General features: G+C 36.9%; 1 protein-coding gene across 2 annotated transcripts in view; it reads right to left on the reverse strand.

The window, feature by feature from the left end:
- The window catches only part of zda (peptidyl-prolyl cis-trans isomerase zonda), a 32,994-nt gene that overhangs the window by 6,269 nt on the left and 9,351 nt on the right, over positions 1 to 17,374 (reverse strand). For both annotated transcript variants that reach the window (XM_081747011.1, XM_081747002.1), the window contains exons 2-6: positions 16,676 to 17,092; positions 12,335 to 12,469; positions 9,743 to 9,951; positions 8,553 to 8,685; positions 7,362 to 7,529 (exon numbers count right to left, since the gene is read on the reverse strand). In XM_081747011.1, coding sequence (XP_081603137.1) covers positions 7,362 to 7,529; positions 8,553 to 8,685; positions 9,743 to 9,951; positions 12,335 to 12,469; positions 16,676 to 17,044 — 1,014 coding nt within the window. In that variant the 5' untranslated portion in view covers positions 17,045 to 17,092. The remainder of the gene's footprint in view (positions 1 to 7,361; positions 7,530 to 8,552; positions 8,686 to 9,742; positions 9,952 to 12,334; positions 12,470 to 16,675; positions 17,093 to 17,374) is intronic.

Here is a 17,374-nt window from a genome sequence, read left to right on the forward strand (position 1 = left end):
ACACGTAAACGCATTTCCTACACAAATATTTGCAACAATAATTACAATATGCAAATTTCGTAGTTTTTCTAGTTGTTTTTTAATTTATAGACAGCTGCATAGTCCTAGAGCAAGTATTCATGCAATACATCTCTCGCTCAGTTTTCAAGGAAACCTTTAATGACCTCATTAGTTAGGAAGAATTAGATGACTCAGCTTGTTACTGACTTACTCGGTCAGAACCGGCTTGGTTTCTGCTTCAGACACACATGTGTGAAGAACATGGATTCATATTCTAATATGGTTGGAAACCGGCTTGGTTTCTGCTTCAGACACACATGTGTGAAGAACATGGATTCATATTCTAATATGGTTGGAAACCGGCTATGTACTAGTTCAGCTAACATGTGTAGCACATAGGTGATTAGGAAGGAATTAACAATCGGACTTGAAAGGCAAGATCGTGTTCTACAGGCAGGGATCTATGCCGGAGAAGTGGTGCTTCATCATCATCAAGAATCATTCTTATACACTAATAATAAATAAAATACGGAAAATTATATCTCATTAGTTTTTTTTTTTTTTTAATTACCTCTCTTTCGGTCAAGTAATTCATGAGGAAGGCATGCGTCATAACTTATGTTCGCACCCTGATTCACTATTTCCACTAGTATCAATATATGTCAGGAATTACTATGTCATGCGTTAAACATATCAAGCTTTAACAATTCCGTTTTACATCGGACATAAGCAATTATACATTCTCAATATTCTAAGTGAAACCAAGTATATTATCTCAATCTACAGACCTTTCTTTCTTTCCAGACGTTGACTCTATTTGTTGCTAGCACGTCACCATAGGCAGGATTTCCAAAATGGTGGGCAGCGATGTTTCGTTTCGACAGTGTGCTGTGGTTGAATTCCTTGTTAAAGAGGACCAATCTGATTCTGAAATTCACCGCAGACTGCAGCGTGCATATGGAGATGTATGAATGGGTGCCAGCAGTGTTAGGAGGTAGGTGAAACATTTTAAGTATGGAAACACAAGTATCGATGATGAGCCTCGCACCGGGAGCCCTCGAACTGCCTTCACCGAACGCAACAAGGTAAGGGTTGATTAGCTGATTAGAGGAGATAGGCGTATCACTGTGAATGAAATCGCTGCAAAATTTGGTGTTGGACGCCGTGCAAGAAATGATTCACAGCTTGGGTTATTGGGAAGTTTGTGCCCGTTGGGTTCCACGTTTATTAACCGAGAACCACAAACGTCAGGGACTAACCATTGCCCAAACCTTTCCTCAGAGATTTCGACATGAATGTGATGACTTGTTGACGAATATTGTGACTGGAGATGAAAGCTGGTTCCATCATTATGAAGCTGAAATAAAACGACAGAGTATCGATTGGCACCACTTGAATTCGCCATCGAAGAAAAAAGCGAACACAGTGCACTCGGTAGGGAAAGTTATGGGGAGTCTTCTAGGATACATAGGGTTCCATTCTAGTGGACTTCCTTCACCCTGGACAAACCATAATTCTGCCCGCTACATCCAGGCACTTTTGAAGCTCCGTCGTGTCTTGCGTGATAAACGTCCTGGAAAGATCATCCTTCAACAGGGTAATGCGCGTTCGCATACTGAACGAGCCACTATGGAGCAGATTAGGAGATTTGGGTGGCAAACACTTCCACATCATCCGTACAGCCCCGACATGACACCCTCCGACTGCTATCTTTTCGGTTTTGTGAAGGAACAGATGCGAGGCCATCGCTACAAGACATTAGAGGACATTTGGCAAGCAGTGCGTCAGTGTCTACGGGCATCTGGAACGGAATTCAATCGCAAGGGTATTTTCGAACTTGCAAAACAATGAGAAAAATGTTAAAAAAGTGGAAAAGTGAAAGAAAGATCTGTAGATTGAGATGATATACTTGGTTTCACTTACAAATAAAGATTACGGTTGTGAAAAATTGTTGCTCACGACTTTCAGTATGCACCTCGTATATTTGTAGAATTCATGGTAAAGAATGTGACCGTCTGCCCGGCCACAAAACTATGTTTTTGGACGACTAGTGTATTTCTTTTTAACTTTTATTCATGCAATGAAATTATTTTACTCATAGAAACGAACAGCTATTTCTCTTCTGGTGAGAACTTCAATTCTTTCTGTGTATGCAGGTGTTCTTCGGCCGTTCTTATCGTTTCTCACGGTGGGACAAAGAACTTGTTGTTTTTCAATGCAACTCTTATCGTCTAGACAGAGTGCTTCGTCGCAGCAAACTTATTTTTTCTTTCTCTAAAATAGTTTCCAACTTATAGTCTTCGTCACCATGACTGTTCCGCATATACTTTTTTTTAACAACATTTATTAAGATCGGGAATATTTTTGGATACGAAGTTGATATTGTGTGTGAATCATATTGTGTTTGTCGTGTTCTCACGCACTCATATTACGTCATCCTTCTTGCCGTGAGAACAAGTGTTCATATCCTGCAGGAGTCGTAGGTGGAATGACTCATACACACAATTACCATCGTTCGCTCCTTTCCACTGAACTGTTTCATGTATAACAGTAGTGCAAAAAAATCCTATAACCATGGAAAGAATTTATCGATTTAGACTGCTACACTTTTTTAAACTATTATTTCCAAGCTTCTTTCTCACGGGACCAAATCAAAATGTTGCCAGTGTTCTCTATTATAACATCGACCCATTGGCACTGCGTATGGATGCAGAAAACATTAACATTTTTTTCTATTATTTGATAGAGTGCATTGTCAACCCTAAGTGTCGAAAAATTAATATATAGGATGTGAAGAAAAAGGACAAACAGATACCTTCGGGATATGTAGCGTCCTTTTGGAGTTAAGATACTTCGTTGACCAGCGTTTTTCCAGCATTTCCCTTTTTCCCTTGTCATTATTACATAGTGAAAGTCCCGCCTCAGTGCGAAGAGTCGATTTATAGTGCAAGTGATATTTAAACAAGGGCTATGTTTTTAGTGTCTGTATATAGTGTGCGCATATCTACATTTACCATGCAGTGTTAAGAGTTTTATTCTCCATTTCGCTTATATATATTTTATTTCGTTCCGTACACACATATATCCATACTCAATAAATAGGAATTTACCTAAGTAAATATCATCGTCTTCATTCATGTGTGTGTGAATTCCTGCGAGCAGACGACTTGCCAGTTGCGTATATGTATGCGTGTGCATACGCAAAAGTAAGTATAATACAACCTGAGTCTCAAAAGCACCAACATGGCTCATGTCAAATCACTTGTTACATTTCAATATTATCAATCAGCGCCCAAACAGAGTATGAGCCTGGACCAGAATTGTTATCAGCTGTTTTCTTAGGGAGTTCTTCGGGAGCCAGCACCCAAGGGAAATGGTAGGTAGCAAGAATCACTGTCTGACTGACACGGATATCAAGTATTATGCTGAATGACGCTACAGCCTGATTAATACAAAACAATGCATGTCAATCTATTATGTATCTTAATTCAGAAAGGTAAATAATGATGATTCCCATTGCATGTTACACGACGATTTCCAAAGGGAAAGAAATACCGACGTAATCCTCACAGATCCATGGATTCCTCTTTAGCTACTGTTACTCATGTTTACGTATCTAATAGAAATAAACAATCAATACAAATCGAATGTGTATATAAACTGGATTAATATTATCAACAATTATATGTTACTTCATATGACGACTGCTATCGGTCGAGATATCGTAAATGCACATATCGTCATCTGAGATTCAATACCGCGTAAGTAACATTTCATCAATTTTACAGGAGAGACAAAAAACTGTTTTAAAAACACCTTCAGTCTCATTATACGAGTTATTATTTTGAGGGAATAACAGAGCCATTTGTCGTGGTATAGATATACTACTTAACCAGTTTGTGCGCCACCCTACACTGATCAAAAACTTAAATTCGCCAAAATTGGAGATACGCGGTGTTGAATCTCAGACGACGATATATATTTTAATGGATTTCAGAACCGTTTCACACGTGCACTACATTACAGTACAATAAACAATATATTTTATCGAAAGAAGAAAAGCAAAACTGTCGAGAAAGTTTAAGACAATCACGTCAACTGAGTAAGACATGAAAGGCACCGACATGGTACAAATACAGTATATTATAACTACTGAAGAACGTAAAAAATACTAATAATAATTCGGTAATTTTATGACTAAATAATACAGAGCAGATACAGTTTAAAAGAACAACAAACAAAGGAAAGAAACGAAATTGAAAGAATTTTGTAACAACAGTTATGGGCCGCTACAGGTTGGCTCTTCTCAAAAATAATATTTTTTTTTTTCACGAGTATTTGCTAATTAATTTCTTTCGTTGTTTTTCCGAACATCGAAATGGCTTTATTTTGAAAGATGTGAATTCCCATTGGGATTCCAGATAGCGCACTCAGTACGGCATAGTTCCGCAAAATACGTATCACCATATAAGGCCAGTATAGATTTGCATGTATTTATGTATTCGACTCTTAGAAGCAGCAGATAGGTGGTATGTTCTAAGCAGTACCAAATCTTTTTCATTCAATGTCGGTGGCAAAGGATAATGGCCTTTATCAATTTTCTCTCGCTGCCAGATCGTATCAATCAGTAGCTGTCTATCCTCCACGTCAGTAATGGGTCGTTACAACTCTTTTGTTACCCATCAAACTACATGGCGCAATAGTTTTGGAAGAAAAGGAATACGATACCAGACACAACCCACTGACCAGAATTATACGGAAAGAAAAATCGTAGTACAGTGAAATCTTTTAACAACGGCCACCAGTGGGACATGATTATTTGTCCGTAAATGAGAAAGGTGTCAGTTACAGACAGCTTAAATAAACTTATATTACTCACAGCTCATGAGGTAATAGTATGCAGTATACAGTAATTTGTATATTAGTTATAAATAAATATAAATATAGGCTAATATCGAACTACTGTACGATACTTTATTCAGTGTTCGAATTACATGAGAGATTTTCGAAACAGGGTCGGAGGGGAAATCTTTCTCTGAAATTTTACCGTAAAACAAATGACAATTTTCCTTTACTTTGGAGTTGTAAGCCAGAAGGAAAAGAGCAGTGAACTGTTCGACAAAGAATAATTTCCACATAGAATTTTTGGCCATATAATGGCTCTCCGCGATTGTGTGTATCCACTGAATGTTTTCTAGGATTCCTACCAGAAAGGAATTTATTGTGGTCAAAGAATCACAGAATTTCAAGATCAGCTTGCGACTGTACTGTAAACACATTTGGTGGGGAAGGGATTTATTACCTACAATACGGAATCGTAAATTTATTTTCAAATTACAAAAAGTATTTTCCGTGCTATGTAACTTCCAAATACAGGTACTGAAACTATTTACACTAGCTACCTGGAAATATCTGTAACGAATGAAAGGAAGGTGGCCGAAGTCTACATATTTAAAGGTACCGACCAAGTATTCACCTGATGAAGCTTTGGGAAAACCTATTAGGATTACTGGTTATGTAAAACTCCCAATTAGAAAACCTGAAGCTCTTTCGACGAGACGGAAGAAAGGGTCTTTCCTAGTAAGATAATGAAATCGGTCCTTGATCCAAATTGGGTCACTATTGATCCAAAAGGTTACCTTTGACCGGAAACTACCTTAAGAAAGAAAAAAAAAAAACCTCCCCTTACCGAATTATCAAATCATGCATGCTCAAAATTGAATATTTTTAAATTTTGGTAGGGGTGGTCGAAAAAGTTTTGAAAGTTTCACAGACACTATCTAGATGTAAATGTGCAGTTTTTTTTGAAAACCATCGATGCGTATTTTCTTTATTTCTTTGCGTGCTGAAAATTTCTAAAAATTGCAGAAAAAAATTTTTTTTTGGGGGGGGGGGGGCACGTTGCTGACTTTTTGGTTAAAAATTTGTTATACCCTTAGGCACAACATATATTTTTTTTCGAGGCCTGAAAGGGATGGCAACATTGTCAAAAAGAAATAAAACTGAAACCAAACGTGTTTTTTGCACAGTTTTTCAACCATTTTAGGGCCCTTAAGGTCCCTAAAATAATCCTTTGCCTGAGTTCACAATTTTCGTTTCCCTTGCGTCCCTTTCGCTTCTGTCGTTCTTCGGCTGCTTCGATTGTGTCCATTTCGGAATAGAAATACCAAATATATCTCCGTAACAGTGCTTTCACTTCAACCGACTCTTAAACAACAAAGTTACACAGCTCGCGGTAGAGCGCCACTGTGTACGGCCAGTGAAGCAAGCACTGATAGACACGAGGAGCCGACGCGAGGTGTGTGTAACTTAATTGTGCAAGAGTCGGTTGAAGTGGAAGCACTGTTACGGAGATATATTTAGTGTTTCTATTCCGAAACGGACACAATCGAAGCAGCCGAAGAACGACAGATGCAAAAGAGACGCAAGAGAAATGAAAATTGTGAACTTTGGCAAAGGATTGTTTGAAGGAGACCCTCACCTTGAGGGCCCTAAAATGGTGGAAAAACTTAATTTACGTCCCACGATTATGCCGGTTAGGCTAAAGGAGACGGTGATGATGATTAATGAATGAAATGGTGGAATGAAGAAAGTGAGAGGAAACGGGACAACCCCAATGAAACCCACGCACACGGTGTTTCTCCCCCACAAAGTTCACTTGGCGGGGGCTGGGATCGAACTCGGGACCCCAAGCACCAGAGATGAATGCTCTACCACTGAGCCACCGCGGCCCCTGTGCGAAAAAAAAAAAGTTCGTTTTCAGTTTTATTTCTTTTGACAATGTTGCCATCAGTTTCAGGCCCCGAAAAAAATATATGTTGTACCTAAGAGTATAACAATTTTTTTTAACCAAAAAATCAGCAACGTGTCCCCCCCCCAATTATTTTCTACAATTTTTTGAAATTTTCAACACGCAAAAAATAAAAATACACATCGATGGTTTTGAAAAAAATGCACATTTACATCTAGATAGTATCTACAACCTGTGAGACTTTCGAAATTTTTCGACCACCCCCACCAAAATTAAAAAATATTCAATTTTGAGCATGTATGATACGATAATTCGTTAAGGGGAGGAGGTAGGGGGTCAAAATTTTTTTGAGGTAGTTTTCGGACAAGGGTAACCTTTTGGGTCAATAGCGACCCAATTTGGATCAAGGGCCGACTTCACTATCTTACTAGGAAAGACCCTTTACATGATTTGTATGATTTTGTAGCAACCATGAAGAGTAGAAAGACCATAAAATATCATTTTGAAGCACAGGAGCAAGGCTTTCCCGTTTCAAGCGACACTACATATTGGTAGTGTAATTGGAACAACAATGAAAGCTGATACTTCTGGTATAATTATAACTACTTACTTTAGCCTTCCTAAATAGAGCCTTAACATTTGACGGCTGACATCGCAACACATTTTCTACAGAAGATAAGGCAGTATCGTACGCTTCAATCTTCAACTGTGCGGCTGCCAAATTGTTGTAAACTTTTAGCCGATCTTCTAGTAGCTCATGCAATTCGTCACTTGTCTCCTAAAGGCATAAAAACAAACACGACCTCAATTTAGCATTTGGACACAACCACTAGAAACTTTAAAGTGCGTACAACAATACAGTTTGGATACCCATTGTTAGTTATTAAAAACAGAATTGTGGAAGGAACCCATTTATACAAGGGAAAGTATCCCATCTAATACCTGTTAAACATTTTCGCAAAGATCAATAATTTGATTCCAAAGTGTTCATGTGATGTAAAGGTGAACTTTAAAAATACAGCTTATTTACTATTATTTAGTACACATAACACTAAAGATTCTAAAGAATGAAATTTAAGATGAATACAATTTTCACTCTAATAAGTTTACATTTTGAGTTCTTTGATATTTTGTATACATAAAAAGTAACAGTTCGGATTCGTGTAAGTAATGACGGTAGCTATTCACGAATTATTCTGAACATACAGCTATTGAATGTATTACAGGGAAGTGTTTTGTATTTAATCAACAACTCACTTAGTATAATTTTTTTTTAAAAAAAAGTTTAATTGGCATTGATCATACACTGACTCAACATGCTCGTCAATTGTTTCTTAAAAAAAAAATTAGTTTGCATTTTTGGCATCGGTGCGTCTTTGCCTGTTACGGACTGAGGAACAACATTTCTACGCTGGCTGAGAACTGGAATTAACTAGATTAAGGTATTGTCTCAACATACAAATTCACTCAAACCGAAAAATGAATCTGAAATCACATGTTAAAACCGAAGGTATTAAATATCCTTAAATAAATAAATAAATAAAATTTAGAAAATAAAGGAAGGTTCTGCCATAGATTCTTTCCTTGCTTTTTTAATCTATACACACATACATTTATAAGAATATCATTATTAGCAACAGCATAAAATAATCACTATATTTTTAGAAAATAGAAGTCTGATGAAACTTATTCCTAACGTACGATTTCTTTCGAAGTCTCGTCTTGCAATAAAGCTGCCCGCACACCAACTAATTGCGACAAGTAATAAATTGAAATATGATATTGTATTAGTGGAATATACCTTCTCATCAGGATCCAACATAATTCCACCTTCGACGTCATCTAAATACTCTAATGCACGACGGTAACACTGGATTGCTAAAGTCGGTTCGTTTCGACTATACCACCAGTTTCCTCTTTCCCTCTTTCTGTTCCTAAATAAGTAAACACAAAACAATAACATTACATCACTTACATCATAAGCATTATGCACACTTTAACGTGAATTATGCAAGTATTACCAAAATTAAATATACGGAAATATATCACACAATGCCTATACTTCTTTACAGACACATGTAAAGATAAAAGGAAGCTTTTCTCTCACATTGCCCATGGGTTGGGTATTATTACCTTTAAACAATAACAACTAAGTCCTGTAAATTTCCTACATCATTACCAGAGTTTCGTACTCATACTAGACTTTATAGAAGTAACTACTACAAGAAAGAAAGAAAGAAAGAAAATGAAATGAAATTTTTGAGTTTTACGTCCCACGCTTATGCCGGTTAGGCTAAAGGGGACGGTGATGATGAGAGATGAAGGAAATGGTGGAATGAAGAAAGTGGGAGGAAACGGGAGAACCCCGAGAAAACCCATGCACACGGTGTTTGTCCACCACAAAGAAGAAAGAAAGAAATAATAAAAAAAAACATCAAAAGCATCATTAGAAGGAAATACGTTTTTTTTTTTCTGCTGATATCTGGTTGCGCGAAGAACCCATATTTTTGTCTCATTTGTACTATATTCAATAAGTGCCTAATGGATGTATCTGGATAGACTTGTGGGAGTAAACTTCCACAATCGCACTACGCATCCTACATTTCGCGCTATCTTCACTAAGTTAGAACCTTGATATATTTCTTCCAGAATGAGTGTGAAATGCTATTACGTCGAAGAAGGGCAGAATTTCTTTCTTTTACATAAATATTAAGATAAGTTAAAACGTAATATACACCTCATTTTATCAGAACAGTCGAAACTGGTAACTTTTTGATCTATGTATTTCAATTTTATTGTTCTAGTAATAATACATCTATCTGCGGAAATGTACATATATTTTCAATTTCTATGAATGTAAATATGAAGACTTGAAAGAGATTAAAGACCATAAAAATTCATGAACTCCCTTCATTTCCGCCTTATTTTCTTTTTTGTCTTAAAACTGTACAACTTACATATAAATCCAACACGAAAGTCAATGCAACTTACCCAATAGCTTTCCTTTTGTCTACTGACATGCTTTCAATTTCACCTTCGTACTCTGTACTTAAAAGTTCTATTGTATAAATTAAGGTTGCATCAGAAGGGATATCAGGTGGTCTGCCTAGTTTTCCAAAACCAAATCTCGGTCCTATTTCGATTTCGGCTAGCTCACCTACATCCATCAGCGGTAATGCTAAGTCTAAGCCCTGAATCATCTACGAAAATGAGACAAGAATAATTATTACATTTTTTACATTATAGTCATTTCAAGTTTTACTGCAATTCTGTCATTATAATTTAAGCAAGAATGACGTACAAAGTGCAACTGTTATATACTATGTTTTATCGTCAGCTATTTTTTTTTTTTTTTTTTAATTTCACTGTTGTCAATTCCTTTCTTATGTGCTCAAGAGTAATGGAAGGTAGTACTACGTTCAGATACTTCCCTCGCTCTTCTCAAAAAGTAAAATAATGGGGAAAACAGTGTTATCTTTTATTGATTTATTTTTATCTCATTACGATCTAGATGCTTACAAACTATAATACACTAGTATAAATGAAAAGCGTTTTTATAAATGAATAAATAACTCCAGTAATTTCGTCCAGCAAAACTGTACGATTCCAAACAATTTGATCGGTACGTACAGACAGCATAGGCCACCATACGCTTTTTTTTTTTTTTTTTTTTTTTTTTTTTTAAGATATGTTTCCTTAAGTAATGAACTTGGTTAATTTTTCATTAAGGATTCTTCTTTCGGAAATTTTAAATTTACACTATCACTATAGTCACATACAAGCCGGCGAAAAAACATAATCACCCACATGTATGAAATTCACCGGAAACACATAATGCTGGAAGTATGCCGTGTTTGACTCATTCATCGAGCATTCCAAAGAAATATATATGACGCTTTATCTACGTCGTCGTAATTGAATTATTTTACACTCGTACAGTCGTATTCAAAAATATTGTAGTCTGTTTCCTAATTAAAGTTTTAACTAGTCTCTAGGAACAGAAGTTAAATTTAACGGATTATAATAAACAAAAGATCAATTTAACAGCTTATAATACTTTCTTCAAGATCAAGAAATACACATGAATTTCGGAAATCTACTTAGGGATATGTATGTTGTGTTCTCAAAATATTAAACGAGAACTGCAATACTTTTTTTTTATGACTGTACATGTTAAAATTATCTAGTACGAATATTCCGATATTGGTATTTGTTTTCTACCGGTAGGAATTTCATAATAAAATGACGAAAATGCACATAAATTAAGAGAACACCAGTATACTTGCGGTAATCAACGTAATGTCGGACGGCCATTTGGATGTCGTGGTCGTCTTCCCGCAATATTTGGTGGTACGAACTACTTTGCAACAAGGTACGATTCGATAAAGGAAAGTATTATACGAAGAAGTCAATTATTATCCAATAAACGACTGAAATCATGAATGAATGAAAGTTTTATGTATGAACCCCATAAAAGCTCTGCGCCGAGCCAGTTTAGAATCACTGATACCGGAATCCAGTGAGGACTTGTAAACGATTGCAATTACACTCGTAAAAACTGGAACTGCTAGAAACATTCTAGCCTCGTGATTCATCCAAGTGGCTGGTATTTTGTGAAAATTTACTGAGTACAAAATGAAAAAGGTTGAGGGTTTCTCAGAATTAATATTTTTAGTGAAGAAGCAACTCGTCATTTGTTCGGAAAGTTCATCAGGCACAATGTATAGACATGGGAGTCTTAGAATCAAAACTCGGTCACTGAATTGGAGCGCGAAAATTCTGCAGTGATATATATTTACATTAAAACCCATAAGACGCGCGTTTAGTTCGCTTTTCTTCGCTAAGGACAGTGTTACGGGAATTGTATTTCTGAATATGCTGAGAAAGTGGTTGAGGCCAGAACTCGCGGATGACGGGGAACACAAGTTCATTTACCAAAAGACGTCCCCCACCACACTGGCGTATAAAAGTCTGCCTAAATGAACGGATGCCAGGTCGATGGACTGGTTATGACATCTACACATGATCACTTTGACCACTGAATTTAACAGCATGTGATTTCTTCCTCAGGGATTTAGGACAATGTTTATGTCGCTCTGCTTCCAACAGCACTACTAGAATTCGAAGGAGCATCAACATCAGGAACATCTTAAAAGACATACTCCAGGGTTTGACGAGAATGTAAGTAGAGCCTGGATATCTGTAGTGCCACATGTGAGATGTACATCGAAGTGTTTACTGTAGTGCAAAGTAGAAAAGGCTCCTCCTTCAAACAATAATAACATTATGTATTTCTGTTCTTATAGAAAATATAGTGGGAATATAGTCTTCGAAAATCAATGAATAATTTGTGTGCAACCAGTATAATTGAGTTACACCATCAAAACTGAATGTTTGTGTTATCAAAAGATAATTCCATGTTAAATTTTAGGTAGCCAAGACTCAGATTTACTTCGGATAGCTGAATTCATATTCTAATGAACTAAATTAAAAATGAATAAATAAAATTAAAAATCAGTTAAACTGACTCTGTATATGAACTACTTTTGATGATAAGATACAATATATCATTAGTTCACTTACCTCCGCATCACCTATCTGAACTGTCATACAGTCATCTTTTTCGAAAACTGTTCCATCTTTCAGTCGCCCTTCTAGCCTAATTTTGCACAGTTGATATCGCTGAGGTCTTGTATCCTTTTTGCCTTTTTTGATGACCTAAAGGAGACAAAATAATATACCATAAATAATGCACACAAAAATAAAATGTCAGGGCAAACTTCAAAGGAAAACGCAAGCATTTTATCATGGAGAAACTAAATGGTAAAAATATGAACAAACTTTAAATTAGCTTCCTACTAGTGTTGCCTTACGTTTTGTTTGATTTGTCGTCTTCGCTTAGAAAATATTGTTAAAATGTTATTTCCTGGAATTAGAAGTGATAATTCTACTAGATATTATATTAATATTTGATAAAATACTCTATTTGTCACATGTCTTGAAAATAGTCGTGGTTAGAGTAGGCACTGGAGGGATACTTGCAACAGGTGTACTATGTTCACATAATCATGCTTTCATTCCAGTGAACTAACCATGGTGCGTCCCGTACACGAGGTAACATTTTCCAACCGTATTTGCGAAGTTTTGTACGCACACCATCAGTGATGTGCGGCGAGTGTTGTCGGGAGAATCAGTGGACCACCCTGAGTAGCTGCGGTCGGGTTTTGTGCATTTTTCCGTGCAGTTTGAGATGGAATTCACAATAATACGCTGCTGTGACACTTCTTCCACATAGAACTCTGTTCGTTATGATAATGCTTGGGTGATCATAAGCAAAAATTATCATTTGCTTAACCTTTGATTAAGATCAGCCACACTTTTTTGGTCTTGGAGAAGATGGAGCTCTCCACCCGTTGGATTGTGATTTCAACTCCGGCTCAAAGTATCTCATCCACGTTTCATCAATAGCAATAATGCGATGCAGAAAGTTCTCACCTTCAACACTGAATCTTTGTTTCAGCACCGTCACATTGTCCAGACGTGTCTAGTTCTGTTCAGCAGTCAAGAAGTGGGGAATCCATCGGGCAGGAATTTTCTCTTGGTAAATCACTAGTCAGAGTTCGGTATACTGACGCAAGCAAATTGAATCTCTGTGATGTCAGAAAGTTCGTCACATGTCACATGGCGATCTTGTTCAAGTGTATCTGCTAAAATTGCACACTCCTTTAACCGGTTGATGATTTCGGCCTTAATGGTCTTTCACCATCCTTTATGCTCCCACTAGGAAAACGAGTAGCCAAACGAGAAACTTTACTACGGTTCACTGTTGTCTCACCACAAACTCCACGTAAGGCACTGTGAATTTCTGTGAGGTTTTTGCTACATAAAATTTCAATCTTTATGTATGACCTTTGCTCTTTAATGAACACGTTATTCGAGAGACATGCCGCCTCCATTTCCTACACTAGTCACAGCTACACTGTGTTTACTAGAAAGCGCACAAGCACACTTCCTGCTGCTCAAGACCTCAGCTTCAACTGACAAAATGTTTACCTCGATTGCATCATTCACTCCGCAGTGTTGCAAGTGTGCATTATTTATGAAATGACCCTTGTATTTCGTCACTGCGCCTCTAAGAACAGTTGTGTGTTAAAACCACAACTTTCCAGAAGAATCAAAAAATATTCCGAACCCTTAAAATTTTGACAAATATACACGGAAGCACTTGAAAAATATAATAAAACTGATTCTGCGTATATTATGCATTTTACATTGTTGTAGCTTGCTTCAACAATATTATATATCTATTGATATGTTTACGTAGCACCTTTTGAAGCACATAGAGGATTTGTATACATTAATCTATGCGTACGTATTGAAAACCAGAAGCCTTTAATTTCAATCTATAATTTTTCATTGTTGTGGCGAAACAATTGAATATTAACATTGCATTATAAGGGACGCTGCCTGACAGCTTTCAGGTTTATTTGCACGATATAACTGATTTTCAACAAAAAATTCACATAGAGGTTCTTCGAGGCGCAGCGACGATTTCTTAATGATGTTTCAAGCGACAATGACAGGAGTAAACGATGCATTATTCTAATTATTTTAATTTATACTGATTGCAAATAGTACTTTCGATGCCCTATTCTTCTGTGCTATTCGCCTGGCCCTGTTTACTATTCCCTTGCTGAGGTTCCTGTACTTTCTGGCGAATACGAGGAAAATCCCCTGTTAAACAGCTCTTCCCTGCAAGTTAAATACAATACTAACAAACGTAAATGTACACATGGCGGCATATATTTGTTTTGCTTAAAGTGCTCTTTATGTGATTCTTCCTGCGAGGCTTTGCACATTCCATGTTTTATTTATTTTATATATTTAGTCACCAACGGTTAAGATTTTGAAATGAAATTAAATTTTAGTTTAACATCCTCCTATGTCTTTTAGGCTCAAGAAGGATGATTAATGAAAGCACATAATTGTGAAATTAATTTTTTTGTGCTCTCGCGGCGGGACTCGAACCACGGACCATGTGCACCAACGGTGAATGCGCTAGCCACTAACCCAGCAAGGAGGGCCGATTATGGTTTACATGATGTTTACGCAAACTACGTATTTACGTATTTTGCACTTTGTATTTATTTTTGATTCCTAATACTTCATTCACTCACTTCTGCGAGCATTGTTAGAGAAAATAGCCTTATGAAGAACAAATCAAGTATGAATTTACATCTTTGTTTCTTTGTTCACTTCCTCTCATCTATTCCAATGGAGATAACTTCTTTGCAAATTTTGACACACTTCAACAGATACAAAATTTGGTTAATTATAGTCTACATTAAAAAAGCACAATATTATATTCATATTAGTGTTGGAAAAGAAAACAGCACTTGTTCATAATTATAAAAAACCAATACACAACAGGGATTAGCTACTGTGATTAATAATGAAGAGAGTTTTAAAAAAATAGTTGGCTATAAATACACTTTTATAACTGTGTATGTGTGTGTAAACGTTTAAAGAGTTATGCACAGATGCAATCGTTGATGAAGTGTTTAAAAGGTTACAGAGAAGTTATCTCCATTGAAACAGATGTGAGGAAGTGAACAAATAAACCAATACGTAAATTCATACTCGATACATTCTTCATAAAACTATTTCCCCCGACGACACTCGTTGAATTAAGTGAGTAAAATGTTAGAAATCAAAACAAATACAAGACGCAAGGCACGTTAAAATATTTATTTTCTTTATTGCCATCAACGGCTTTGCCCGTCTGGTAAAAACTGATCAAGATCCGTCAAATGTTCAAAAGAAGTATCATCATGGTAATTCATAACATGTTGCACCTTTCGGGAGCTCCACTGACTTACAGTCCTTGAAGAGATTGCGTGATTCGAACACACAAAATTAGTAAGCATCAATTAAGGTAATAAACTTATCCAAAAAGACACGTAAGCAACAAAACTGAAACATAACTTTCAAATATTTGGAACCTGCAATCTCAGGGCTGACAAATACAGGCGCTACCGGGGGGAAGGGGGGGGGGCTGACAAATACAAGCGTTACCGATTGTACAACTTTAACACAGAGGGTATATTGTGAGAATATTGATCAGTACGGCTGTTGGGAAAAACTTCAAATATTCAACATACGTACCTATAGTGCACTGGACAAAAGTACTGACGACTGGTCTAAAAGTTTGTAATAGTCAGGACAATCATCTAAATTTGAAAAATGAAATAAAATCTTTCAGTTTTACGTCCCACGATTATGCTGGCTAGGCTAAACGAGACGGTAATGATGAGAAATGAATGAAATGATGGAATGAATAAAGTTGGAGGAAACGGCAGAACCCCCCCCCAAAAAAAAACACGTACACGGTGTTTGTCCAACACAAAGTCCACTTAACGCGAGCTGGAATCGAACCAGGGACCCCGCGCACCACATGTGAACGTTGTGTCACTGAGCCACCGCGACCCCTCATCTAAATTTGAGAGGAACAACTACTACACAGGTTATCAAGCACTTTTCGATTGAAACTGAAATGAAATTTTTGAGTTTTACGTCCCACGGTTATGCCGGTTAGGCTAAAGGAGACGGTGATTATGAGAAATGAATGAAATGGTGGAATGAAGAAAGTGGGAGGAAACGGGAGAACCCCGAGAAAACCCACGCACACGGTGTTTGTCCACCACAAAGTTCACTTGGCGGGAGCAGGGTTTGAACGCGGAACCCCAAGCACCAGAGGGGAACGCTCTATTACTGAGCCACCACGGCCCCCGCTTTTCGATTGAGTATAACTGAAGAATGACTTGTACTGGCTTTGAAATCTCAACTCTTCTAATTACAAGAAAACGAGTGTAACGCTGAAATACAATTTCCATAACTATAAATATCTGTTAGAAATACACTCACCTTTTTCTTTAACTGTCCACTACCCAGAATATCCAGCCACTCGCCTTCTTCTTGTTTATCAGCCTCCTCTTTGATCATATCATTAACTTCTTTGATTTGTTTCTCTTCATCTTCTTTTGCGTCATGTTCTTTTATGTTCTCAATTTTACTTTCGTCTAACGAATCATTTAGAAGTTCATAGTCTTCGTCTTGTTCGGAAGTTTTAATGGGTGGATCTGGTGATGAGAGTTCGGATGCATTAGTTGCGGTTTCAGAAAAGGAACTAATTCCTTCATCTGGACAATTATTGTCACTGGTAACTTTTTCATGGCATAGAGAAGAGTCTTTTGGTACATCACCAAATCCGCTTTCGACTTCTGTGGCTGACATTCTGCTAAACAACACAAGCGCTATTCATTTATCGTAACAACAGCATTCCTAGAACAGAACAGAGAAAACATACATTTTCTAAGTGATGTTATTAATATATTGCCTTTAAAATGTTCACAGAATCGTTGAACGTACTACATGAGTAACAACAACATCAAACTTTGGAAGATGATTCCTGACATCAAATACATGAAACAAAAATGGGTCAATGGAAAGCTTAAGATGCTGAAAGTAGGAAAATAGAAAGTTCACTCGCCTACTATGAGACCGAAAGAATTTTAAATAGTACATACTCAAACTAGTACCTCTTCTACCCATATATAAATGATT

This window comes from Thermobia domestica, chromosome 2 (assembly GCF_964235325.1).
Source record: "Thermobia domestica chromosome 2, izTheDome1.hap1.1, whole genome shotgun sequence".
NCBI lineage: Eukaryota > Metazoa > Arthropoda > Insecta > Zygentoma > Lepismatidae > Thermobia > Thermobia domestica.